Source organism: Galeopterus variegatus, unplaced genomic scaffold (genome assembly GCF_000696425.1).
Source record: "Galeopterus variegatus unplaced genomic scaffold, G_variegatus-3.0.2 Scaffold696, whole genome shotgun sequence".
NCBI classification, from domain to species: Eukaryota; Metazoa; Chordata; class Mammalia; order Dermoptera; family Cynocephalidae; genus Galeopterus; species Galeopterus variegatus.
Window position 1 is genome coordinate 127,168 of NW_007726807.1, and position 27,403 is coordinate 154,570.

The 27,403-nt window shown below is 35.3% G+C and overlaps 1 protein-coding gene across 1 annotated transcript in view; it reads right to left on the reverse strand.

Annotated features, from left to right (window-relative positions):
* Positions 1 to 27,403, reverse strand: part of NEBL (nebulette) — a 110,369-nt gene that overhangs the window by 67,808 nt on the left and 15,158 nt on the right. Inside the window, 7 exon segments of the mRNA XM_008571523.1 lie at positions 1,003 to 1,110; positions 2,847 to 2,951; positions 6,907 to 7,011; positions 8,583 to 8,696; positions 13,106 to 13,207; positions 14,142 to 14,243; positions 26,257 to 26,367. Coding sequence (XP_008569745.1) covers positions 1,003 to 1,110; positions 2,847 to 2,951; positions 6,907 to 7,011; positions 8,583 to 8,696; positions 13,106 to 13,207; positions 14,142 to 14,243; positions 26,257 to 26,367 — 747 coding nt within the window.

Consider the following 27,403-nt stretch of genomic DNA (forward strand, 5'->3'; position numbering starts at 1 on the left):
TTTTTTTTTTTTTTTTTTTTTTTTTTTTGTCTATAAGTTACCATTTCTCCTTGTTTTGATGTTTCTGATGGGCAACAGAAAAGATCCTGTCCATTGAGTATGCCTAGCATGAAGCACAGGGTTGTAATTGACTCATACTACAGCCCACTATTTATGCCCCTTGGAAGTAATCACTCCATTATACCTAGAGAATTTAGATATTGGCTACAGACAAAACCTTGTCTAAGTCTGGTCCCCAAAAAAGGGTGAAAAAAACAGAAGAAGTCTCACTGGGACAGAGAAAAACCAGTGTGGGGAATATATGATGTGACTTAGCATTATCTTAGGATAATAATGGATATGTAGAAAAAAGTCTTACTTAAAATTGAAAGAAAAAAAAAAGAATCAATTAAATAAGCTGACAGAGAAAAGGGAGTCATTCATAACTTTGACCCACTCCTAACATGTTGGCATTTACTAGATACATAATTTTATTTAAGACAATTAGTTTCAGTGAATATGTTATAAATCTAGGGATAATATCTTCCTAGCATCATTACTTCGAGAATTAAATGAGCTGATATATATAAGGCACTTAGCTTATGACCTAGCACAGAGCATTTAATAAACATTAGTTCTGTTGTCATTGCAAAAATATATATAAACAAAGCAAGCAGCTCTTCTTTTCCTTTTGACTTTATACGTACTCATCATAGTTTTACATTGACACAATCTGAAAGCATCAATTACATAATCATGGAATATTAGGGCTGAGGGGGCATTAAGAGCTCATCAGGCTTGATATACATATCTGCCAAATGAGAAAAACTAAGGACCAGACAAACTCAATGATCTGGGTGAGATCCTGGCAGTGGTTGGCTGGGTCTAAATGCAGGTCCGTGAATCTGCCCAGAGCAGTGCTAGACCCACCAAACATTCTGAGTCACTTTACTGGTTCCTTTCAAATGATACAATATCAACTATATGTACATAAAACAACTGATAACAAGCCAAGTGACCCACCTCACTTTGCATCTTTTGAGCCTCTTTGGAAGCTTGATATGATGGTGTCTCAACAAATTCAAGCATTGACTTTCCCTTATTTTTCTCATATTCTTCTTTGTATTTAACCTTCATTGAAAAAAAGTGTAAAAAACACATAGAAATGAAAAGCCCTTACATAAATAGAGCAAAGTAAAATAAATATGTCCCGAATTAATCGTTCTGTTTTCTAAAATCATATTAACCTGGCCATTTAGGTTGGACACTGGGTTCCCTGTGATTAATGACATACAAAGATAGTAAATAGGTAATATATAAAAATTTTTAAGGGATAAAAATAATCTAGAACAACTAAATAATGTAGTTCTAGTATTTGTATATTTTGTCAAATAGCTGGAATATACAGTATATATCATTTATACGGGGTTATTTATGTATACACACATGATATATACACATATATGTGTATGAACATGTAAGGAGGGAAGGAGAGAAAAATCCCTGTGATAGCTTCAATGTCTATTAGTACATCATGATCAAGAAAAAAACATGAGCATGATTCTCCATCTTTCTGTCAAAGGGAGAACAATGTTCTCTAGGACTGCTGGATTTTCCCATAGACACTGAGTAAAACACACATACAGACCTTCCATGTGACTTCTTTCAGTTTCACTATGCATTATTTAATAATATTATATTATGAGTTATTTAATTCAATTACAGTCAATCCTCATCTTATTTCAGTTTATTAAATCATCAATAGTTTCTACATCCTACTTAAAAAAAACAAAAATTATATGGATGGCATCAGAGTGGTTGGATTTTTAGCAATATATCTTTTTAAATTAAATTCATAGAAAAGTTTTGATCATGATTCACTTCATTCAGAAATGCATTTTCTTAAAATCATTATGTTTAATAGTGATTTATGAAATTATTTCTTAAGATGTATAATAATGATGATGTTAATGATAACCCAAAAGAAATTTTTCAATACTTAGAACTTTGTAGTGACAGGAAATAAGACAAAATTTAAAATACCTATGTGTAGACATATTTTTGTTGCAGAAAAGTATGCTAGAGTAATAATAAAAGTGTCAGAAGCATAATTACATAGTACATTAAGATAAAATTTTATGGGAAAAATGAAACAAAAATAAGGATTTAAAAAGAAAAAAATGCACATTTCCAAACGAAGAGGAGCTGGTTTGTATATTTTTGAAAGAAATGAAGTTCGGCATAAAATCAGTATGGAATTTATGTTCCACAGAATACATTTAAAAGAGTGACATAAACTTTTATCTTAACAGATGCTGGAAATGACATCTTTTGCAACTACTTCAACTCAGAATAAAAATAATAGACATCAACTTTAAAGAGCTAGGAAGAAAATATTTTTTTTTAAGTTTTTTTAGGGATACATAGAATTTCACAGTTGGAACAAATATTAATATAAAATACACTGGTAAGATTGTTTTCCCTTTTTAATAACACTTATAATTAAACTGAGAAATTATAATAAACCTTGCACCTGGAAAATTAATTTTGCAGCTCAGAATGACGAAACCGTATACTATAAAAATTTAAATCACGATGTTGACCATATTTAATTAATTCCTAAGCTGTAAGTTTTTAATTTGGTGAAATAACTTATTTTATGAAATGCCTTCATATTGAAACATGGGTTAAGCTTCCCCAACCCAATATATATATAGAGAGAGAAAATGGTGTTTGAGATTTTACAAAACAATGTTAGGATCTGTTCCTTTCAGCAACTGCACATTCTCAGTCGAGGTACAGGGCAGTGAGCAGTGGATGTCAGGATGGTTTGGGGGTCCTGGAGGAGGTGCCCAACCAGCGCGTACCTGACTCTGGAGGACAGCATTGCCTTTATGGTGCAGGTGTTCTGCAGCATCCGCGTCAAAATGGTACATTCCTTTGTTTTCCTCAAAAAGCTTTCTATATTCTCGCTAAAATACAGAACATGAAAATAAACTTAGAATAAAAGAGACTGATTAGAGCAATTAATACTTAGGAATGCCAGTGAAAACTACAAGCCACCAAGAGCTGCCAAGCTGTTATCAAGTCCCCATCTGCAGTCAGCTGGCGTGGAGTGGGTTTCTGAGGCTGAGATAAATGAACAAAGTGAGATAGACCAGCTCCAGGTGGTCAACGTGCACAGCATACGAAACACTCAGGGGACAATTAGCTGGGAACACAGTGTGAAGAATATTTTACACCCCCAAGGAGTGACTATGGAAAAGCTAGCAATGGAACTACTGTGAATAGGGAAGGTGGACAAAATCAAGACAATTTGCCTTGTCCTTACCACAGGACAGGGATGTGTTTAATAGTGCCCACAAGAAGAGAAGGAAAGAAAAGAAGAAAGAACAAAGAAAAGGAAAGCTAGAGGCAAGGAAGAAAAAAGACGTATACAAAGGCTCAGCCATGAAGAAGACTGGGGGTCACAAGCAAAATAAGAGTGTTAGAACTGTTTCAACTAATTTTCCGAAAAGGAAAGGGTAGGAGGTGCATGGAAGAGAAATTGAGGAATCCGGGTACAGTCTGTTGAATTTTTAAGGTGAAGAAATTGGATTAAGGTTATTATATAGATATGCAGATGAAAAAGTGAAAAAGTGAATTTGGAGGAGACCAGAGTGGATAGCGATGCTAAGTTTAGCAACTGTAGGCCTCTACAACAGGCAGCAATAATAGAGAAATTGCTTCATGATCTCTGTCATTGGAGACCGGACACTTATTTCTCTTTCCCTACTTAGAAAAGACCCTTAGAAGTAAACGGTAACACACCAAGGCTCCCGGCTACAGAGACTTAAGCTAAAGTTAGCTGCTCACTAGGCAATGAGGGTTTCAATAAAAATGGCAATTTTGCACAGAGTGGAGGGATACAAAAGCTGCATTTGAAAGGGAGTAGGAAAATATAGAGACCTTATACTTTGATTAGAAGTTATCATATATTTTTTATAAAATAATCATGACTTGAATTAACTAGCTAGAGCATATTCCATTACTGAGGTAAAATCCAGAACCAATTAAAGCTAGGATACTATGTCCAGAATAGTGGATATGTACTAAGAAAAGGTCAATAGACATTGTTCCCAACACAATTATCTATTTTAGATACAAAGTATTTCAGAAACTCCTATTTTTAAAAAAAATGAAAACAAAAACAACAAAAAACCTGTTTGAACTAAGATCTGCAAAAGAAATTTGCAATGCTTGTTTTTCCCCATATAATAGTCTCTGTTGCCTCCTAGTGGGAGCTATACAGAGCAACACACAATATATATTTTTAATTTATATAGTTATAAAAGAAACTGAAAACTATGAAAGCTCCTTTTTCCAGGGGAACATGTTCCCTCAAAAATTTAATGAGTATGTTTGTACAAACCCATAAGGCACTTGTTTCACTCTATACATTACACATTAAGAAGAATTCTGATGTATACCAAAGACATCTAGAGGTCTTTAAAAAACAGCTGTTTAGAACAAAGTGACAACTAATTTTGGCAGAATGTCTATTTATTAAGCAATCTCTTATTCAGTGTTTTAATAAAATTAAGTTGCTTTCATAAATCAACAAAATTCTAATACTCCTTATATTAAAATGTAAAAGGAGGCTATTCTACAAATAAATGATAAACACTTAGGTGATAGATACGCTAACTATTTTGATTGGGTCGTTATATAATATATGCATACACTAAAACAACAAACTGTACCCCATGGAAATGTACAACTAAAAAATTAATTTTAAAAATCAATTAAATAAAGAAGGCTATTCTAATCTGCAATAAATTTGAGCTGATGTATTACTGTACAACTTTAGTAAGAAAATACTTCAGAGTAACACATTTTTTAAGTCTTAAACTTTCTCTCCCATAAACTGATCATTCAGTCACAATTTTTTTATGGAAAAAAAAAATCTGTGATCTACACAAAAGCACCACCTGAGTAAAGATTTAAACTGTAAAAATGATATATAAAAGAAGCATAACATATGACTTTGCTAGTCTTTCTCTGTTGAAGAGATGATAGAAACAATTTATATTAAACTGTGATTTTTTTTCCACCATTATTGTAAAATAAAGGTCAACATTCTTGAAAAGAAATATTGCCTATGCTTTCTCTGTTGAAGAGATGATAGAAACAATTTATATTAAACTGTGATTTTTTTTTCCACCATTATTGTAAAATAAAGGTCAACATTCTTGAAAAGAAATATTGCCTATGAGTGGCATGTATTCTTCCAGCTACCAAATTTTTAAATTACTATCATGGTATTTCTATTGCCTTATTTACACATGAATCCCCATGTCCCTAGTAAATTTAATCCAGTATGGATGGAGAACAGTTAAAGGGAAAGGTCACTGCAGTGGTCATCGCTGGTTGCTAGAGACTGGATGTGATGAAAGTGGTGAGATCAAAGGATAGAAATATATCGTTTTACAAGCATGTCTATGAGTCATGGAGAAAAACACGAAACTGAAACAGAGACACCCAAGAAACTGGGGATTGTGTGCAGAAAGTACAGACAACATGATTCAAATCTGGGACCCAAGTGCAAATTCTCGGCTTGTGAAATATTTTGTGCTCAACAGCTTGAAAAGAATGACATACTACTTTTCATCCAAGGACCAGAATTTTTTTTTTAATTACAAATTTTAAAAAATAAGGAAAAAAAAGTCTCTGATCTGAGGCCACCAGAGGTGGGAAAAGGGGAGAGGGATTAGCAAGAACATGATAAAGGGCCACAAAAATTGATATTGTATAATGATAAATATAGTAATTATCCTGATTGGACCATCACGTATTGCACATGGGTATTGATATTCAGTGCTATACCCCACAGATAAATACAATCAATTATGTTTCAAGTAAAAATAAAATCTGTTTATAATCTCTGTATGAACTCTTTACACACATAATACATATCATAGTGAACAGAAGTTTCAATATATCAAAGCCAAGTGCAGACATTTCTAAAGCTAAACCGAAGCTGTATTAATTATTGAATAGCTTGGGAACCGATTGACTACAGATTTCTGAGTCTATGACTGTAGGCACATCCACCCTCGCTTTCTCTCATGTTTCGCCCAACATGCATTTCTCCAGCTGATCCGTGCCTGGCCCAAAGCAGACACTCAATAAATTAGGATAATTTTGAGTTAGTGAATGAGTAAGTGTGTGATTATTTAAAAAGGCATGAAAATAATTCAAGGCCAAATTAGAGTTCATGATCACCATGGGGCTTCCTGGGATGTACAAAACGAAGCTACATGTGACCCGGGGTCATCAGTTACAAGAGCCAGTGAAGGCACATGCACTAAGGGTTGGCACAGCATCCGAGAAGGTGAGTTCTGGGGGACTGACCACTTGGGCAATAATACAGGTATTTTTGCAGGACATGAAGAACTCACCCTCTCCTCCTAGTTGCTTTGACAAAGAACATGGAAACCATCCAAAGACTAAAAGTACACTGTCAATTTAGAATTTATTTTCAGAAAAAAATACAATTTAGACAAAAGACCATTTTTATGCTACTGGAGGCATCCTAAATACCAGATGCTCTGGTCTGGCCTGGGTAAAATAAAAGATCCCTAACTTGAAAGCCTGAACTTCAAGTGGCTTCAATCTCATACAGAAGAAAGAGGAAGAAAGAAAGAACGCCTGCACAGACACTTTGAAGTGTAGATGTATTCAAGAGATACTAAAGAGCTGGCAAGAGCCCCCTTTGTAAAGCGACAGCCCAGGTGGGATTTATGCAGACAGACCACAACTTTGCAATGAGTTAGTTACTGAGGGAGGGGTGGCACGCAGGCAGTCTAAGGAAGCACACAGGTGAGCTCATGGGCACCACAGGCACATTGGTTTCTTGGGCCACATGACGTCAAACAACCCACTTACTCCGCTGAGCATTTTGCTGGCTTTCAAAGCGTGGTCTAAAAACAACAAATTTGGGAGATCTGAAACTGGATCGTGCATATTTTGAATGTCTCTCTTGTATTTCACCTACGAAAATAACATGGAACAAAATACCGTCTAGAAGAAGAAAATATTAATGCTTCTGCATCACTACCATTTCTGTTTTTAACACATCATAAAGTATTCTTTAGTGGTAAATTGACAGGTGGATTAACAAGTAGCCACTAGATGGTGCTGATTCACTACTGAATGACTTAAAAAACACCCAGTTTTACTTCTAAGGACTTGAAAATATTTTGATAATCCCTTTTATTGTCTACATATTCAAAGAGGATGATATTAACAGAATCAAGTAATTCTCACAGAAACTCTCGAAAAACAAGGAATAGTCAGTTTATTCTTTAGAAATTATTATAGTATTTCAATTACACTTCGTGGTGATTTTAGGCTTTTGGTGTTTTTCATCCCATTACTATATATACCTTTTTTTTTTTTTATATAACCTACTGCTTTGGAAATATACTACTACTAATGATAATAATAATAATAACAAAATAACAATAGTAAACACATCAAGCATTTACTATGTGCCAGACACTTTTCTAAATACTTTATATACTTATTAAGTATTTAATCGCCACAACACCTGTAGCTAGGTATTTTAAGTATTCCCCACTTTACAGATGAGGAAACTGAGGCACAGAAAGATGAAGGCATAATATTAAGTCATGGAACAGGATTTAAATCCAGGCAACCTGATTCTAAACCGTGAGTTTTCAGCACTATGCTTTAGGTTCCTTTCAGTATATTTCACTTCTATTTCCTTTACATTTATACACATACACAAAATAATCAAACAAGAAAAAGAAATTATTCTGGTATTTCCAGTGGTCCTAAAAGACAGAAGCACCCATTTCAACTGCCTGAAACAAACAAAAGTTGGTTACTGAACACAAATAATAATACCTTCTAAACATTAATAAAAGCAAGATAAACTAAGCCTCAAGGAGATGATGGGAGTTGAAGGGTTTAAATGATTTAACAAAGCAACAGTTAGACAATATTTAATTTTCATACTTGAAAAGGTACTCTATACATTTTTAACTATAGCAAAGTGATCAATTTTTTCAATATTTCTGTTTTTATACTCTGCCTAATTCTAATAAGAGTTTAAAACATTTTTGTAATATAAATGTTGATTATTTTTAAAAACAAAACTTATGAAGAAGTATCACAGCCTTCACAAAAGGAATAAGAAAGAAATCGCAAGCTGTTACAAGTACAATTTCTGAAAATTTCATTATAAGCTGCCACGTACCAGGTAGTACTTTAGAATAAACACAATTTCATGGGCATAATTACATGAGTTAACTATTGTCCTAAACTCTGTCATCTATTTCTACTTTTGATTAGAAATAATAATTTTATTCACAATGCTATTCCTATCCATTAACTAATTAGTAATCAGTAATAGCAAATTATAATATTACATTTTTTTCTCAAAGCAAGCTTCAAGAAAATGTGCTTCTGTGTTTTCAAGTACAAATTACTCGGAAATTACATGATCCTGACTATCTATCGGTAATTACAGCACAGTTGGTTCTAAGAAAACAAGAATTGAAAATATTGAAAATAATTTTCTATAAATTGCAACTTACATTACTTGCCAGTGTCGCAGCAAGCTGATTTTGCCTAAAAGAAGCACTTTCGAGGGGATTGTACTGATGTTTCTTATCCTTCATTTCATTATCAAATTTTTCTTTGTATTTAATCTGTCATGAAAGAAAAAAGAGGATAAAATAAATAGCACATTTATCTTTAAGTTTAAAACATATTTGACTTTTAAATAGATCAAATAAAAGCTGTCTTAAAAATGAATGGTAGCAAAGTTTAAATTCCTAGCATCCACCTCCCTCTATAAAGCTTAATTAGGCATAAAAGTTAAAAAAAAAAAAAAGCTCTACTTGAACACTGATCATAAATGCAATTAGGCATGAACTCAAATCCTATTAACGAGAATTATGCACTAAAATATCAACATTTTCAAAGGTCAGTTTCCATTTCTGCATTCTTATAATCCATGATCAATTAAAAACTGAGCGCACAAATGTCTTAAGGTTTACCACCTTCAGAAAAAGGATCCTAGGCCCCAGAATTTGAATATGAATTTTCCAAAGAGAATTACTCTACATAAAGAACATGAATTGTAACATAGTTTTTCTCATCATTTCCCATATTTCATTTATTCGAAAATTCATTTTTAGAAATTACATTTTCTGAAATGTCCTGGGACTATTTAATGTCCTTTTTTAATTTCTCTGCTTTAATGCTACAATTTATTCAGCACGAAAATCATCTCCAATATTCACTCTAAATTATTTTTCTCTTTCTTAAGCATTGTTAATACAACCAAAAAAGGATTATCAACTTATTTTGTAGAACTTTTTTCTCCGTGAATAGAGAAATATGTGAATGTATGTTATGATAACTAATCAGAATATAGATATAAGTTTTTTTAACAAAAAACAAAAAAACCTAACTACTCACATCTCACACCCCCTTTGATTTTTGTGTCCAGGAAAGGTCACACTGATTGGAAAGCAAAAGTAAGCTGTTTTGTCCCCTTGTAATATTTTTACAATATTACAATTCTTATAACATTTTTTCTGACAACATTCTCATAAAGGACCTTTATTCATATGTCTTAAGGCTCTGCCCTGCAAAAAAACCTTTTTTAAAAAGGAATTTGGGGATGGCGCAAATAAAAATAATTAAATTAAAATAGATCTATTTTAATCAAGCATATATAAGGTGATGGTCTCCTTCAGGGACATGTGTCCAGTACCTATGGGAGAGACGGTGAAATGTTGATACAGCATTTGGGAAATATTTCAAAACGTCTTACAGGAAATATTTTCTGTTGTGGTTCCATTTGATAAAAACTACTTCCTGATAGTCACATTCCCTTTTACATTTATCCTAAATAATTGGTGAGTCCTCTCTAAAACAAGAAAAATTCTTATTTCTTTATTATTATTTTAAGTCTTGAAATCAGGAACAATATCACAAATGGAATAAATTCAGACCTCCTTCATTACTTTGCAGAGTAGATGGCACAAGGGCCAAGGCTTTTGCAACCTGGTCCTCCCTAAACACACAAATTCAATCCCTTTGCACCCTCCCACATGCTATGCCACTTTGCACCATGTTTTAATCACTGGTTTTGTCTCTCTCTTAAGTTTTTGGTGCCTATAGGGTATTCACTCAACTGACTTCCATGTGAATGACACCTGCGACTCAGTATTCACCAACCCCCTGCGCTTACTGAGTCAAACATTCCCACTGACGGTCATGTACCATGAATGCTCTCAATTGGTAGCTATTTACATCTAATCAGCTGATCTAGCTATGCTGACTTGCATCAAGTTTTCTTTCAGTTATTCATATTCTCCAACCTAAGACACCATGAGAGTCTTAGTTATGTATTAGCTAAATGGCCAAAATTGTTTATATGATCTTTGTGCACAGAGAAACCAGCACACAGCTTGTGCATCCTCTGGGGTTCCCAGCACAATGACACTAGGAGCAGAGGTAATACTAGGGTGGTGTTACTTGGAAATGAAAATGACAAATTCTTATCTGTTATTAAACCTGGCTTTTGCTCTGCCAAGTAAACGTACATTCCTAAAAAAGAATAATCAATCTGTCATTCATATACTTATATTGAATGTCATAATAAGCAAAGTGTCATGAAATTTATCTTATTCTAATCTTCAGTACTCTGAATGATTTGATTCAAATAACACGTAAGGAACAAAAACTCAAGAGTTTCTCTAATTAATTAACCACAAAGTAAAATAACTGTATTATATAAAAAACACACTGTCCAGATACTGACAGCCAACTGTTTCTTACTTCACTCTTTCTGTAAGGTTTGCATGTACACGAACTAAGAAAATAACCAAATGGCTTAAATGGGTCACATCTCTTACCTTCTGACTGGTTCACTTGCTAACTGCGAAGTACATCCCTTCAGGTTTTAAGACCATTTGAGAAACGGAGAAATAGGTACTGAGTGCCTTAGCTATGTATTTAAGACACAGTGTGAGGTGGGTCGAATGTCCCCCCAAAACTCAGTTTGACCCCCATTTTAACAGTGTAAGAGAGTGGGAAATCCAATTATGATATTGGAAAGGTGGGGCCTTTAAGAGGTGATTAGATTGTGAGGACTGTGCCCTCATGAATGAATTGATCCATTCATGGACTAATGGGCATGGTTCTGATGGTTTACAAGGAAGGCAAGTGAGGTGAGTTCTCTCTTCTCATTACATTTTCTATAGTGATGTGATACCCTGAGTTGCTGTTCAACCTGCTTCAGCATCTGATCACTCAGTTACTAAATAATTTGACTGAAAACAAATCTGCCTAAAAGCCCAAGGGGCAATCAAATGGTAGGGTTTTGTGGACTGAATTTGAAATGTGGAAAAAAAAAAACCCTCAAATAACAAAATTTTCTTTTAAAGACTCTCAAATAGGATTGTAATGGAGTGAATTTAAGACCAGAATCTAAGAGCCATCGCTCCTATTCCTGCTCCATTCTGTGCATAAATTCATCTAAAAATGTAGAATAGAAAACCATTCTGAATATCTACAGTATACTTATTCCTATGAAACCGTGTGAAGTTTCTACGGGCCAAGCATCGTTATAAGTGTTTTACTCACAGTAATTCATTTAACCCACAGAACAACTCTAACAAGTAGATACTATTGCTTTCATCCCCATTTCACAGATGAGAAAACTGAAGACAGAGAAATTAAGCAATTTGTCCAAGGTCACTCTGCTAGCAAACAACAGAACCAGGAGTTCGACCAGGTAGTCCTGCTCCAGCACCATTTTCTCTCCATTCTGAAATGTAATTCAATTAAGATATCTACAACTTGTAAAATGGATATTTTCAAAGTTGAAAACAATATAAATGTATAAAAATTACTGTTTGATAACATTATTATTAACTCTTCAAATGTTACCTCTTCCATTAAAAAATCTTTAATTTTTACGTGGTCAATATAACCAGCTATTGTTTTATAGCTTCTAGATCTCTCGTCTTGTTCAAGAACAACTTTGCTAACCCTATATGGTACAGAGAGTCTCCTGAACTTTCTTTTAAGATGTTTAAATCATTTATTGTTTGCATTCACATCTTTAATCCACCTGGAATTCATTTCTGTATACGTTTTAAGAGTTGGATCCAATTTTGTTCTTACCATGATTGACGGCCAGTTATGTCAGCACCATTTATTAACAAATCCAACTTTTTCCCATTGACTTGAATCCACACTTTCATAGTATATTAAATTTTTATACATATTGGAATCTATTTCAATACACCCTATTCCATCCTACTGATTATTTTATCTCTCACTAAATCCTTCCATATTGATTTAATTTTAGTAGTTTTTTATTACCTTACGGTAACTCATAACTTAAGTTCCCCTTCAGGGGTCTTCACTGTCATACTTTTAAAGGCTATTGTCAGGCATTTCCTTTCCATACAAACTTTAAGACAATTTTATCCATATTTTAAAAACCTGTTGTATTCTAAATGAAATTGCATGACATTTATATGATAACTCTGAGAGAAGTGAAATTGTTATCTATTGAGACTTCCGGCCAAAACATGGCATGTCTTTTTACTTTTTCAGATCTCACTTTATGCTCTTAGATAAGCTTTCAAAGTTTCAAAGTTTTCTTTATTTTTGTCACCTCTTGTTAATTTTGTAATTGAACTAAAGCACTTAAAAATTGGTAAAATGAATATTTTTATTAGTTAAGTTAAAATTTGAATGTGTATGTGTGTGTAGGCAGAGATACAATTATTTGGTGTGACTCTTGCTGACTTCTGGAAATCCTAGGACATGTGACTATATAGCTAAACTCATTGAAAATGGTTCATAATTGAACATGGAGAAAAGAAAACTTTGTTTTTTGCTTAAAATTAGACTTAATTTTTTTCTTTGCTGAAATTTATAATTATTGCAATCCTATCTGAAATGGTTCCAGAAACATTATCTCTGCTTATTCTTGCAATTGGAGATATTATCTAAAATGAAATATTTTCCTGTGCTGCTAGAAACAAAATCTCTGAATAAAGTCATTGTGGAATCATCACTAGAATCTTACTTGACTAGAAAGTTTAGAAGCTTCCACAGCATGTTCAAAATCTGGTCTTCCAATTACAGCAGGCTCTTTATTCATTATTCCTTGCCCCTTCTTGTATTCTGCCTAAAATGAATAAACAAGAGAATGTTAAGTATTTCTACTTTCCAATAAAAGAATTATATTGACATTAGCCAAAATAAAGTATAATTGTCCCTTACAACACTAAAATGTTCACTGCTAAAGCAGGAATTGACTTTATAGTGTGATTATTTAAATAAACTCAACTTTTTGCAGTAAAATAATTATTAATTTTGAGTCTAAGTGTCCAGTCACCATCATCTTTGTATTTATGTAAAAATACTGAAAAAAGAGGTGAAGGAAAATTTCTGGATAACTGAGACCCTGCATTCTGCATATAGATAGCTTTTACAGTTTTGGTTATTCTCAGGAACTGGTCTGACCGTGTTTGACTAATATGCAGGTGAATTTAGTAATTAATGATTTTTAAGGTGAGTTGAGGCTATGTTATTGAAATATTTGGTTCTAGTTAAATCACCATTTTTAACCAGGGTTTTCAATATGTTTAAGTAAAATGGTATTAACTAAGGAGGGTATCTAAGAAATAGCTTTGCCATGTAGAAAATATACAAAAGTTAGTATTGGTGGAAGAGAATCTGCATAATTAACAGCAATAAGATGGGAATGAGGCCAAGCAAAGTTCTTTAGAACAGGGTGAGGTAAGAGATTATATGGGACCAGATGACTGACAACCTTGAATTTCAAGCTGAGACATCTGAATGAGATCTTATACCCGAACAGTACTTATTTCTCTAAAAGTATGATAACACTAGCCATAGTCAAGTGAAGTTTGGGCCGTTCCTGCATATACCTGAATAATTTACATAATCAAATGGATAATTCAGGGAAAAAAAATTGAGATGTCATTCACATTGATTAATTACAGTAATTAAATTAACCATCCAACTACCAAAGCTGTGCTTTGCCTCCTGCAAAAATAAGAAATCATTTCTGATCAAGATTAAGAAAAAGAAATTACATTGCTTATGATCTTGGAGTTCTGGGTTGCCATCTTGATATCCGGCCTGTCCGGCTCTGCACTATATGTGTGCGTGTCCTGAACGTCTTTTCTATAGGAAATCTGATCAAAGAGACAGTTTTGATTAGAAAAAAAGAAAGATTAAATTAGTAATTTCATATAGCTACTACTCGGCATGTTCATAACATTATTCATCCTTGCCATAATAGCGTAGAGAGCTTACCCACCTTTTCTTTTTATCTTTTTTATGCACAATATTTATTTGTATTGATATATTAACTCTTCATACTATACATATGTCTCACTAACATTCACACTCTTGAACTGACTTTATACTACCTAAGAAATATTAGACCAAGAACAAGGCACAAAACCAATCTGAAAGGATTTTACATATACCGCTCTCATAAGCATGTCTTTGTATCTAAGTGTGTATGTTTATGTTCACATACAGAATATCCTCATCAGGGATTTCAACTTGCCCATCATTCAGTCTCAATCCCAGTGGATGTAGGATAAGTACCAGCACACAAATATTGAAAACCACTTCCTTGGAGAGGACAGGAGGTAAAGCTCTGTAGCTCTCCAGCTTTCCCCTGCTCAACCACATCCTTCTGCCTCCTCTGACTGGAGTCTTCAAATATTCATGCCTAGTCATGGGTACTGACAATTTTATCATCTAATAAATGTCATTGCAGTGACTTGATACTCCCAAAATAAAAACAACTCCATTAAGGAACATTCTCCCTTTGAATGCATGTTAGACACAATCAAGCCAAAACATAGAAAATAGAGATTTAAAGAGAAAAATATCTGAATTTTGCCAGATGTACTTTAGATCACATTGGTCATTTAGATTAACTCGACTGACAAATGGGAGGCGAGACCAGAATCAAACTGGTACAATGCCCGATAGTCAACATCCCACCAGTCTTTCTGCTTCCCTATTTCTTGAGATTTGTCATGAGCTAAAGCAATATTTGCCAGCTGGGGTTCTATTTGGCAATATACCAGGGACCAGCAGACTATTATAATACATTCTATTAAAGTTGTAAGGCAAATCATGCAGTAATGGTCATTTTTAAAACCCATCTTCATTTTTTCACAGCACAGAAAGGTAGAACACAAAAATGTATCACTGGACACCTGTGCAAAAAGCACAATTAATTAATTACATTTTGTGCAAACCAAGTATTTCTAATACAGTACGCAAACTTTCAACAATAGTATCATCTGGGAGTACTCATTAAAAATTCATATTCCTGAGGTCCATCCACAATCCTCTATAACAGAATTTTGGTAAATGGGGCCCAAGAATCTGATTTAAATGAATTCCCAGTTGACTGCTATGAACCAGTGTCCCAGGTGATACTGATATATCTTGTTATTTTCCTTTCAACCTTGAAGAGTTAAAAAAAATTCACACTTTCTTACTTCTTTCAAAAATAATATCAGATGTAGGAAATAATAATGCATTAATACTTCAATTGGCTCCCTATGCAATATACTATTTTATTTCAATGAAATATTTATACACATTTTTATTTACTCTTTTATGAGTTTGCATTTGCCTCACCACTGAGACTATTTTTTAAACTACGTTTATAATCATGAATCTGTCTGACAAAGGAACACAGGTTAAACACAACTAGTATGACTTCAGCAAGAACACCTGTTTTCTTCAGTATTTTTATTTTCATAGGTTTTATCGTAACAAGTAATTTCAGGTAGGTTTTGTGCATACAAGTAACAAAGAAACAAAAAATAAGCTAAAAACTGAGTTATTTTGTTGGGTGAATTTTAAATCTTTAGAGATTTTTAAACAGGCCATTTTCATTGGCTTCAAAAAGCAACACTCATCTGCAAATGATAGCAAATCAATCTCAGCCTACACTGAGTTAAACACAAGCTGTGTAAACAAAAACTGGCTCACAGGTGAAAACAAACCAAAATTATTACCCACCTACAAGACTAACTGTTTCTAAGTTACTACATTCATATGAAAACTACAGGGGGCGAATGTCTTTTTGTTTAGAAAAGAATGAGGGTAAAAATGGAAACCCTTACTTTTTGAAAAGAACTGCCACCTTTCAGAAATCTAAGCTTTCCATGGGTTACCTAATTATATGCTGTTCAGCCTAATGACTGCGTGAAGAGAGGTGAAGGTACAAAGGCAGCAGGAGCAGGACTCTGAATAGGGCCCCATCATCCATGTAAATTGCAAATTAGAGGCCGGCATATGTGACTCAAAACAAATATTAAGATTGACATGAGCTGCAGATTCAAACACGAGGACACCACAAAGCCACCCAGGAGAAAAGCACGAGAGCCTGATCACTAGTTAGATCTTCTGGATTATCACTGCTTGGGAATATTCCACGGGAAAGGGGGCTGATGTTTGGGGGGAAGGGGGACATTTGAGAGTAGCAAGCTTCTGATTTCACCCTCTGCAAGGATGTCGGGACATACATGGTATGGCAGCACAGTTTCAGGAGGAGATTACTCATCGTCTTACACCTAACCCATTGCCTAGGGTTTAGGGAAGCTCATCTGACATGTCTCAAATGTGCTAAATTTGTGTTTGTTCCATTCTGCAGTCCATCAGAACCCAGGAGGAACCAAGAAGGTTACAACAGAAGAGAGGCTGGAAGGTCAATGTAGGGGTGTGTGTGTCTGTGTATTCTATTTCCTGAATAAACTCAAACCCTAAATGTCAACCATATCGGAACAATAGTTTGGCCTCCATTCTTCAGTCCTCTCATGACAATATGGTGTTCTATATAATATTGTTTTGAATAAGGAGAGAGAAAGAGATTCCTGAAAATCATCAACCTTGGATAGGTGCAAGCTTGAGGGTCAATGATGGATTTTACATCATTTGCTTTAATGTTTTATTCCCTACTCTGTCCTCAGAGTATAGCAGAGAATGAAAAAGGAGGAGGAGAAACGAAGGATGAGAAAAAAATAATATTAATAATAGTGGTCTCCATTTTAGGCTATTCATTACATACCATATTAAGGACTTAAAATTCACTGTCTCACTCAGACATTTCTTAAATATACGCTATATGTATTTTTTCAAACATAATATCTGTTGAACCAAATTCCCTTACTATTCTTCTATTTCAAATATTTTCTTAATTTTTAGCTATTTACTTTCAGTAATGAATGTTGGAGTCATGTTAGTAAGTTCCACAAAGGAAACAACTGGAATTTTAATTGGCATTGCATTAATCATATAAAATGATTTAGGGGAAGATAATATCTCAACAATATTTCAATTGTTTCCTAGGAGAAGATTCCTCCATTTCCTTAAATCTTTTATTGTTCCTTTTGATGAGGTTTCATCATTTTCTTTTATAGGTACCGCACAGGGCAATATGGGGGTACTTCAAAAAGTTCATGGAAAAATAGAATTGAAAGTTAATGTGAATCTTTCCATGAACTTTCTGAAGTTCCCTCATATAGAAGTGATCTACAGATTCAATGCAATCCCCATCAAAATTCCAATGGCATTTTTCTCTGAGATGGAAAAGCTATCCAGACATTTATCTGGGACAACAAAAGACCACACATAGCCAAAGCAATCCTGAGCAAAAATAATAAACCCGGAGGCATAACACTACCTGACTTTAAACCATACTACAAAGCTATAATAACCAAAACAGCATGGTTCTGGCATAAAAATAGACACATGGATCAATGGAATAGAATAGAGAACCCAGAAATCAATCCACACACCTACAGCCATCTGATCTTTGACAAAGGCAGCAAAGCTACATACTGGGGAAGAGACTGCCACTTCAACAAATGGTGCTGGGAAAACTGGATACTCATACGTAGGAGAATGAAACTAGACCTGTATCTATCACCATATACCAAAATGAACTCAAAATGGATTAAAGAATTAAATATACATCCTGAAACAATAAAACTCCTTAAAGAAAACATAGCAGAAACACTCCAGGAAGTAGGAGTGGGTACAGAATTCATGAATAGGACCCAAAAAGCACAGGCAACTAAAGGTAAAATAAACAAATGGGATTAAATCAAACTAAAAAGCTTCTGCACAGCAAAAGAAACAATCAACAGAGTAAAAAAACAACCAAGTGGGAGAAAATATCTGCAAAATATACATCTGACAAAGGATTAATATCCAGAATACACAAGGAACTCAAACAACTTTACAACAAAAAAACCAATTTAAAAATAGGCAAAGGAGCTGAACAGGCATTTCTCAAAGGAAGATATATGAATGGCCAACAGACACATGAAAAAATGCTCAACATCACTCAACATCCAGGAAATGCAAATTAAAACCACACTGAGATACCATCTCACCCTAGTTAGGATGGCTAACATCCAAAAGACTGACAACAATAAGTGCTGAAGAGGTTTCGGAGAAAAAGGAACTCTCATACACTGCTGGTGGGGCTGCAAAATGGTGCAGCCTTTATGGAAAATGATATGGAGGTTCCTCAAACAATTACAGATAGACCTACCATATGACCCAGTGATTCCACTGCTGGGAATATACCCAGAGGAATGGAAATGATCATGCCAAAGGGATACCTGTACTCCAGGGTTTATTGCAGCACTATATACAATAGCCAAGAGTTGGAACCAGCCCAAATGTCCATCATCTGATGAGTGGATAAGGAAACTGTGGTACATCTGCACAACGGAATACTACTCTGCTATAAAAAAGAACAAAATACTACCATTCGCAACAACACGGATGGACTTAGAGAAAATTGCATTAAGTGAAACAAGTCAGGCACAGAAAGAGAAATACCACATGTTCTTACTTATTTGTGGGAGCTAAAAATTAATAAATAAATACATACACAAACAAATATAGGGTGGGGGTGGAGGGAAGAAGACAGAATAATCACAAAAATTCCTTGAACTATTTAACTCAAGTGTACAGATACGATGTGGGGGAGAGGGGAAGGGGCAGAGAGGAATGGGTAAAGGGGCATGAAAATCAAGTGCAATGTATTTTGAGAGGTAAAATTAAATTAAATTAAATTTTTGTAAAAAGTACTCTCATATAATAGTTATCACATGATTATCATCTTCATACATTTATCTCGTTCCCAGTATTAACTGCTTCATCTTTTTAGTGATATATAACAGTATTTAATCTTATCTGCAAATAGTGACTCTGTTTTTTTCTATAGGAACACTAGAATTATTAATTTAAATGTTTGATCTCTTCCTCTTGTCTTTTATTTTACTGAATTTATTTCTTTGCCCTTTCTCACATATTATTTTCCTAAACTTTTCCTTTGTAGTAGACATGCGTTAGTTGGGTTTTTCTTGTGTGTCTGTCCAGCATTTGTTTACTTGGAAACTGCTCCCCGCTCACTCCATGCGATTTGGTGGGGCTTTCAAATGCCACATGACTTAGGCTGCCCAGTCAGATACCACATCAACTTGGAAACCATGACTGATAAAAAGGACAGACATGTAACCCAAGCAGGGCCAGTGTCACTTAGAAGGATCTGAGCCTGGGGAATAAAGAACTGCTCTCCTTTTCTCTGGGATCAACTGCTGTAAGGATGACTTAAGTTTGGAGACAGCAGCTGTCATCTTGAGTCCACACGGACAGAGTCTGCCTGAAAGTGACATCACACAGAAGCGAGCAGAGCCAAGAGATGGGACAGAGGGAGAGTCCTGGTGTCTCTGTAAAGTCTCTGCATCCAGTTATGCTTCAAGGTAGCTTGACTTTCCCAATTATACAAACCAATAAATTCTCTTTTTTCACTTGAGCTAACAGAGATGGGATTCCTGTCACTGTATCTGGAGAGCTCCACTGCACACCTTTCTCTGCAGTGTCAAATCTTTTCTTTCTTGCCTCCAATACAGATGTGAATTCCATCAAAATCTGTCTTTGAATTTCTTCCTTATCTCACTATGTCCACTTTCACCCTCAGCTTGTATTTTCATCCCATTGTATTGTCTTTTAATCTTAGCTTGTTCTCTTCTTCTAATCTTTCTGTCTATTTCACCAAAGCCATGTCTGTTGCGTGTTTCCTACGTTCATGCAGCATGTCCAACGTGCCAGGCACTGTCCTAAATACTCTAGGTGCATCAATTCATCCCGTCCTCACCCCACCCCTGCTGTGCTGAAGCATCTGGTATCCAACTGGGCTTCATCGCCACTCCCTTCCAAGCCTGGAACTATCCTCTCCAGAATGCCCCTCCTTATATAGTTCTAGGTTAGACTTGGCCAATATAAGGAACTCATACAAGATTTTGAAAGTGGAAGTAAAATGAATGCCTTTATTCTCCATGTAATGCCAGACACGTGTGTGGTCAAAGGATTCACAGTGACCTTTGAGTAAGCTTTTTATATTTATACAACAGTGATTTTAGACTCCTCGGTGAGTGAGTGAATAAACTAGAGAGAAGCAAACCTTCATGGACTGTCCTTAAAGTGAAAGTCAAGGCCAGGGAAATAAGGAGATTGGGAGCTGAGCAATGGCAGCCTTGAACGAAGCAATGGACAGACTGACACCTGTGGGGTTGAGGGCAATCAGAGCAGGTAGACCTTAAAGAAGCAAGTCCAGCCAGCCCAGAACCATCCCTTTTGCTGGTCTGCTGAATAATCTTAAAGCACTGGTCCCATCATTCTCAAGAAAACCTTTGTCATCATCATAAACTCTCAAATCAGAGAAGCCCTCCAGGTATCGTCAAATAGGCACGTGGACTGGAAATTCTATCTTTAATGATGCGTATTTCAATCTGGGAATGTTATGTGTAAAAAAAGCCAACTAAGTTATTAAATTGTAAATATTATTTTCTATAAGAGAATATAAACCTTTTAAACATTAAATGTAGTACCTGATACTATTCAGAAGACAGAAGTTTTCAGTCTTCTAAAAGAAAGAGTAAATGTGGAGTTGTATCTAGAACAGTTTACCATTATTGTTGTTACTGTTTATGAATCATTTTATAGTTGATAAAAGTTTTCTTATTCTTGTTTACTTTTTTTACCACCACAATCTCATGAAGGCAGAATATAGTTTTGCTAACTATTCTGTCTTAGAGATGAACAAAACACTAATATATCTATTTTGAACACTAAATCCTAAAACACTGTTATTGTAAGTCACATCAGAGAACCACATAGAGCCATAATTGTTTTTCCAGTATCATTTTACTGATTTATCATCAGGCTTTTTCAGTTTCTGATGTAACAGAAGTTTTGTCTACTGATAAGTTTTTATTAATTTTAAGAGAGTACATATATCATCCTTGAAAAGAACATTAAGTCTCTTGCTTCCCACACTGCATACTTCTTTCTAATACACATTGAATTGATTACCAATATGGTGTTTTGGAAAAGTTTACCACTCCAATTTCATCACAAGTCTGTATAGACCACAGTACCTATACAACTTAAAATGGTGGTTTAAAATTTCTTTGACTTAATTCAAAACTATTGGACTTCACGTCTCTGATAAGATTGATGAGAGCTAATAACGTAACTGGGGTTTATAAGCCCATCTTTAGGGGAAAGTCATGGGATAGAATGTCTCCAGTTTCTCTAATTACATTAGAAAAATTTGGCAGGGGTACATCCCTTAAGATACAAAAGGATTTACATTGGCTGTTTTTAATCATTTTCTGATTATAGTATCGACAAGATACTTTTTGAATATGCCCTTCTAACCTAAACAATTCTTAATATAAGTTTCATATTGATTTAGCCCTTTTATAAATCGAATCTCTTATAATTGCTTCAAATTAACTATGATATCACACTAAATTCCCAAATCACCCTTTAAAAACTGTAGGAGGACCAAATAGTCCTAATATTTTATGGAATGGCTCCTCTGCAGAGCCTTTACATATATTACCTCATTTAATACTTGTGAGAGCCCTGGGAGGTACATATCATTGTCCTGATTTTATAGATGAGAAAACTGAAATTTGGAGATATTCAGGAACTTAAGGTTATCCAGGCAACACATGGCACAGCAAGCATTTCAGCCCTGGTGTGACTCCAAATTTCTTTTCTAGTACATGCTACAATGAAGGATGTTCTGAGAAATCTTTTTTGTTTTTTCCTGTTTTGGGATCAGTAAATTTTGGGGTGAGCCCTGGTGTGACTCCAAATTTCTTTTCTAGTACATGCTACAATGGAGGATGTTCTGAGAAATCTTTTTTGTTTTTTCCTGTTTTGGGATCAGTAAATTTTGGGGTGATACAAGAGACCACTGCCCCCAGAATGCTATTCCCTTTGGAACTCTTGGTTATTCAGAGGTGAGAATTCAGAGGCACAGTCACAAAGAATCCTCTCCCATCCTCTTCTGCTTATACACACTGCTAAAGGTATAAAGGAGAGAAAGGTTCTGAAAGAAAATCACTTCCTTTGGCCCCTTGATAACCATTCCAATAAAATATTTGGCCAGAAAGCAGGCAGAAATTAAAAGCTCTAAACTGCAACTGTCCCAGTTTCTTAACTTTCCAACAGATATTAGAAAGCTGAGGGCCGACCCCGCGGCACACTCGGGAGAGTGCGGCACTGGGAGCTCAGCGGCGCTCCCACCACGGGTTTGGATCCTATATAGGGATGGCCGGTGCACTCACTGGCTGAGCACAGTGAGGGCGACACCAAGCCAAGGGTTGTGATCCCCTTACTTTTCAAGACCTATGTTTAAATTTCATATTGTAGGAAAAACAAATGTATTATTCTAAGTGGTTTGATTCTAGAGGAATATCAACGACTTCACAGGTAGAATACAAATATCATTCTCACTTTAAATCTGAGTAAATACTCTTAAACACTTTCTAAATCCTATTATATGTATAAACTTAGCCTGTAAAGGTTGAGCCAGGTTGGCGGAGGAGTGTAAGTAAACACATCCTTCTCCCATAAGTACACAATATTGAATAGAAGAGAAAAGGGCTTTATTCTCTATTCCCTCAATCCCTCAATCAAAGACCTTTTAAAAGAAAAGGCAGAGTTAAAATAATAAGCCCAGTTCTATGATAAGGAACTTCCGTATTTGAATTTCATTGAATTATAGAGCTAGAAAGAGCCTCCCGGGATCCCATAACACCATCTCCCACCCCAGACCACCAGCTCACTTTGTAACCACAGCCTTTTGTGTAAATCTACAGTCTCTTCGGTGTCAAAATAGTGGGAACTCAGAGTGTCTCGGTTATTCTTTCCTGCAGTACATCTGAATTCTGATAACCTATTTTGCTCCCCATTTTTAACATTTCATTTATTATCTTCACTAATCACCAGTGACTTTTCAGAGGGAGGCAGCAGGGTGTAACAGAAAGAGCAGTCTCGGGGGCTCAATCCCTTAGTCTCATTTTCTTCATCTACAAAATGGGCATCAGTACAGGGGTTTTGTGAGAATTGGCAATGATCAAACTGTTGGCACAGTTCCTGGTGCCTGACTGAGCTCAGTAAGTGGCAGTTATTATGATTATTATAGTCATTCTGTAAGCAAACAGCTCTTATAAAGCATTCCCTTAAATAACCCTGCTAATAATTACAGACACGCAGTTTCTTCATCTCCTATCAATCTTAAACCATCTTAGAAAAGTGCTTTAGATTTAGCATATGTTTATCTNGCTCTAAACTGCAACTGTCCCAGTTTCTTAACTTTCCAACAGATATTAGAAAGCTGAGGGCCGACCCCGCGGCACACTCGGGAGAGTGCGGCACTGGGAGCTCAGCGGCGCTCCCACCACGGGTTTGGATCCTATATAGGGATGGCCGGTGCACTCACTGGCTGAGCACAGTGAGGGCGACACCAAGCCAAGGGTTGTGATCCCCTTACCGGTCACAAAAAGAAAAAAAAAAAAAAGAAAGAAAGCTGACTTCATTTGAAGGAAACACAAAAAAGGTAAGCAAAGTTGTTGACTTTCACTGTTTCTAGGTAAATCAGATTCACATGTAATGACACATTTTTATTTTAAGTCATGTACAGCCACAGTGCAAAGTGACATTCCACATTCTGAATGGGTAATTCCACTAGTAAATTCTCTGCAATGAGTTTCATTGGGCTGAAGCTTTCCAGGAGACAGGATTTTGTTATAGAGATTCTGCAGACCCACCTCCTGAACCAAGAGATATGTTAGCTTTCCTGTGGTTTTCAAGACCTATGTTTAAATTTCATATTGTAGGAAAAACAAATGTATTATTCTAAGTGGTTTGATTCTAGAGGAATATCAACGACTTCACAGGTAGAATACAAATATCATTCTCACTTTAAATCTGAGTAAATACTCTTAAACACTTTCTAAATCCTATTATATGTATAAACTTAGCCTGTAAAGGTTGAGCCAGGTTGGCGGAGGAGTGTAAGTAAACACATCCTTCTCCCATAAGTACACAATATTGAATAGAAGAGAAAAGGGCTTTATTCTCTATTCCCTCAATCCCTCAATCAAAGACCTTTTAAAAGAAAAGGCAGAGTTAAAATAATAAGCCCAGTTCTATGATAAGGAACTTCCGTATTTGAATTTCATTGAATTATAGAGCTAGAAAGAGCCTCCCGGGATCCCATAACACCATCTCCCACCCCAGACCACCAGCTCACTTTGTAACCACAGCCTTTTGTGTAAATCTACAGTCTCTTCGGTGTCAAAATAGTGGGAACTCAGAGTGTCTCGGTTATTCTTTCCTGCAGTACATCTGAATTCTGATAACCTATTTTGCTCCCCATTTTTAACATTTCATTTATTATCTTCACTAATCACCAGTGACTTTTCAGAGGGAGGCAGCAGGGTGTAACAGAAAGAGCAGTCTCGGGGGCTCAATCCCTTAGTCTCATTTTCTTCATCTACAAAATGGGCATCAGTACAGGGGTTTTGTGAGAATTGGCAATGATCAAACTGTTGGCACAGTTCCTGGTGCCTGACTGAGCTCAGTAAGTGGCAGTTATTATGATTATTATAGTCATTCTGTAAGCAAACAGCTCTTATAAAGCATTCCCTTAAATAACCCTGCTAATAATTACAGACACGCAGTTTCTACATCTCCTATCAATCTTAAACCATCTTAGAAAAGTGCTTTAGATTTAGCATATGTTTATCTATTTGGGTTAAAAATGTCAAACCTCACTCTGCTTTTACTTAAATACTGACCTATTGCAATTCGGTATCAAGTAACTTTTGCCATCTTGCAAAGAGACACTTTGCACGGCTGGGCTCTGGGTGCACAAGAGAACTAAGTAGGGGGATAGAAACATGCTTCAGGAACTTTCCCCAGAAAAGGGAATTTCTTGACCCAAGGACAGACAAGTTATCGTAACTGATTCTAACCTATCAGGTGGCAGACAGTTCATACACTCCTTTTGGAAAGCAGAGAATTCACAAGGAGACAAATAAGCTTCCCCCACCATTTCGGGAAGAAATTATTTTTCTAGGCCACCAGGATAGTGGCGGTACTTGAGCAAATGCATGAAAGCCTCGATGTACCTGGTAATTTATAACCAAAGAAGAAATTCATTTTCCACAGGCTAATTTTTTCCCTCTCGGCTTCTACTTCTAATTCAGCCATTAGGCATCATTGCTTTCATATTCTCCATGCGTCTTAAGTTTGCTCCCCACAAGCATTCCAAAAGAAATAATTGTGGGGTACAAAGTGTTTGTGAATGATCCTTCTGTGGGCCATTGATTTCCAATCCTCTTTCTTCCAGTTCTTCTGTGATTCTAGACTGGAAACCATGAGCTTCAGCATCAAGTCAAGGAAGCTGTGAAAATGTTAATAACCCAACAGGTCCAAAGCATCCATATTTGTCTTACAGAAAGCAAAATGTCTAATGCCTGAAAGTGCCTGACAATTTAAAGACATTCAACAAAGTGTTAATGACTGAATAATTCAGATGTACCTCTGACTGATAAAAAATGTTAAAGTCCTTTTTGAATAAGAGTGTTGTAATATTTAACTTTCAACAAAATAATCATAAGCCCTGAGGTGGGTTAACTACAATTTTCTAGATGTACCTCTGACTGATAAAAAATGTTAAAGTCCTTTTTGAATAAGAGTGTTGCAATATTTAACTTTCAACAAAATAATCATAAGCCCTGAGGTGGGTTAACTACAATTTTCTAGAAAATCATGAGGAATGAGCTTCCTTACATTACTCTGGTGTTTATTGACCTCCATGGCATGTTTGACTTCTGGTGGCTCCTTCATATGGGCATAATCCGAGAATCCTTTGGCAGCATCATGTTTCTGCTTGTAGACAACCTTAAAAAACACAAATAATTGTCAGTTCCATTTAGAGGTGTATTAAATTCTTACCTGGTAAATTTCAGTATTTAGCTAGGATTTTATGTATTTGATACCATCACTGAGAATTAAATTTGCTTACACCTCTGCAACAACATAATATCCATAAGGTTTTCATCTTAGTGCTTCAGTTTACTCTTAATTCTAAGTCTTTATTGTTTATTTCAAAATGTCCTTGATCAAAGATGAAATCCCCACTTCTATTCATCTTCTGTTCATCTAGTTTAAATCTCAGCTACAGTTTTGAGAAATCATCCACATCCAAGAACTTTCAGGGTTATAAATGTTTAAGATTTAAATCTTGGGAAAACAAGTAGGAGGAAATTATAGGATATTGGAAAGTGAATTGTTTATTTTTTAATGAATGGGTCTGATTTTATGTAGACATAGCGATAATATAACATAAACCTCATTAAATGCCCAAACTTTGGGGAGAAAATATAACAGGCAGAAAAATTTCTCACATATGTCAAGACTTGTCCTCCATTAGGGAAATGAACATCATACCAATACCATCCATGACCGCCATGTTGAATTTGCTCTATATTGGGATTAATTTGCTCCATACTGGCATAAGAAAGATACCTCAGAAAAAGATGTACTCAAACTCAGCAATGAAGTTGGGAATTAATGAAGACCAAGAAGACAGCAACAAAGTTATCCCCTTACTCTCAGTTGATAACATTATCCTATTTATTTTCTTCACAATTTTTAATAACTTTATTTTTATAAAATTACCTATTGTCTGTCTTCTCTTCTTAAAACATAACTGCCCCATCCACTGAATCCTCAAAACCCAGAATAGTGCCTGGCACAAAATTAACTTCAGTGAATATTTGCTCAGTGAATGAATAAATTAATGAATGAATAACTTAATGAGAACAGAATAATAGTAAATGAAGGAAGGAAGGGCAAGATTAATTTTCAAATACATTAAAATTTTAATAATAAAAATAATAAATAGAGTTGTAATTACTTGGCATGAGAGAGTAAA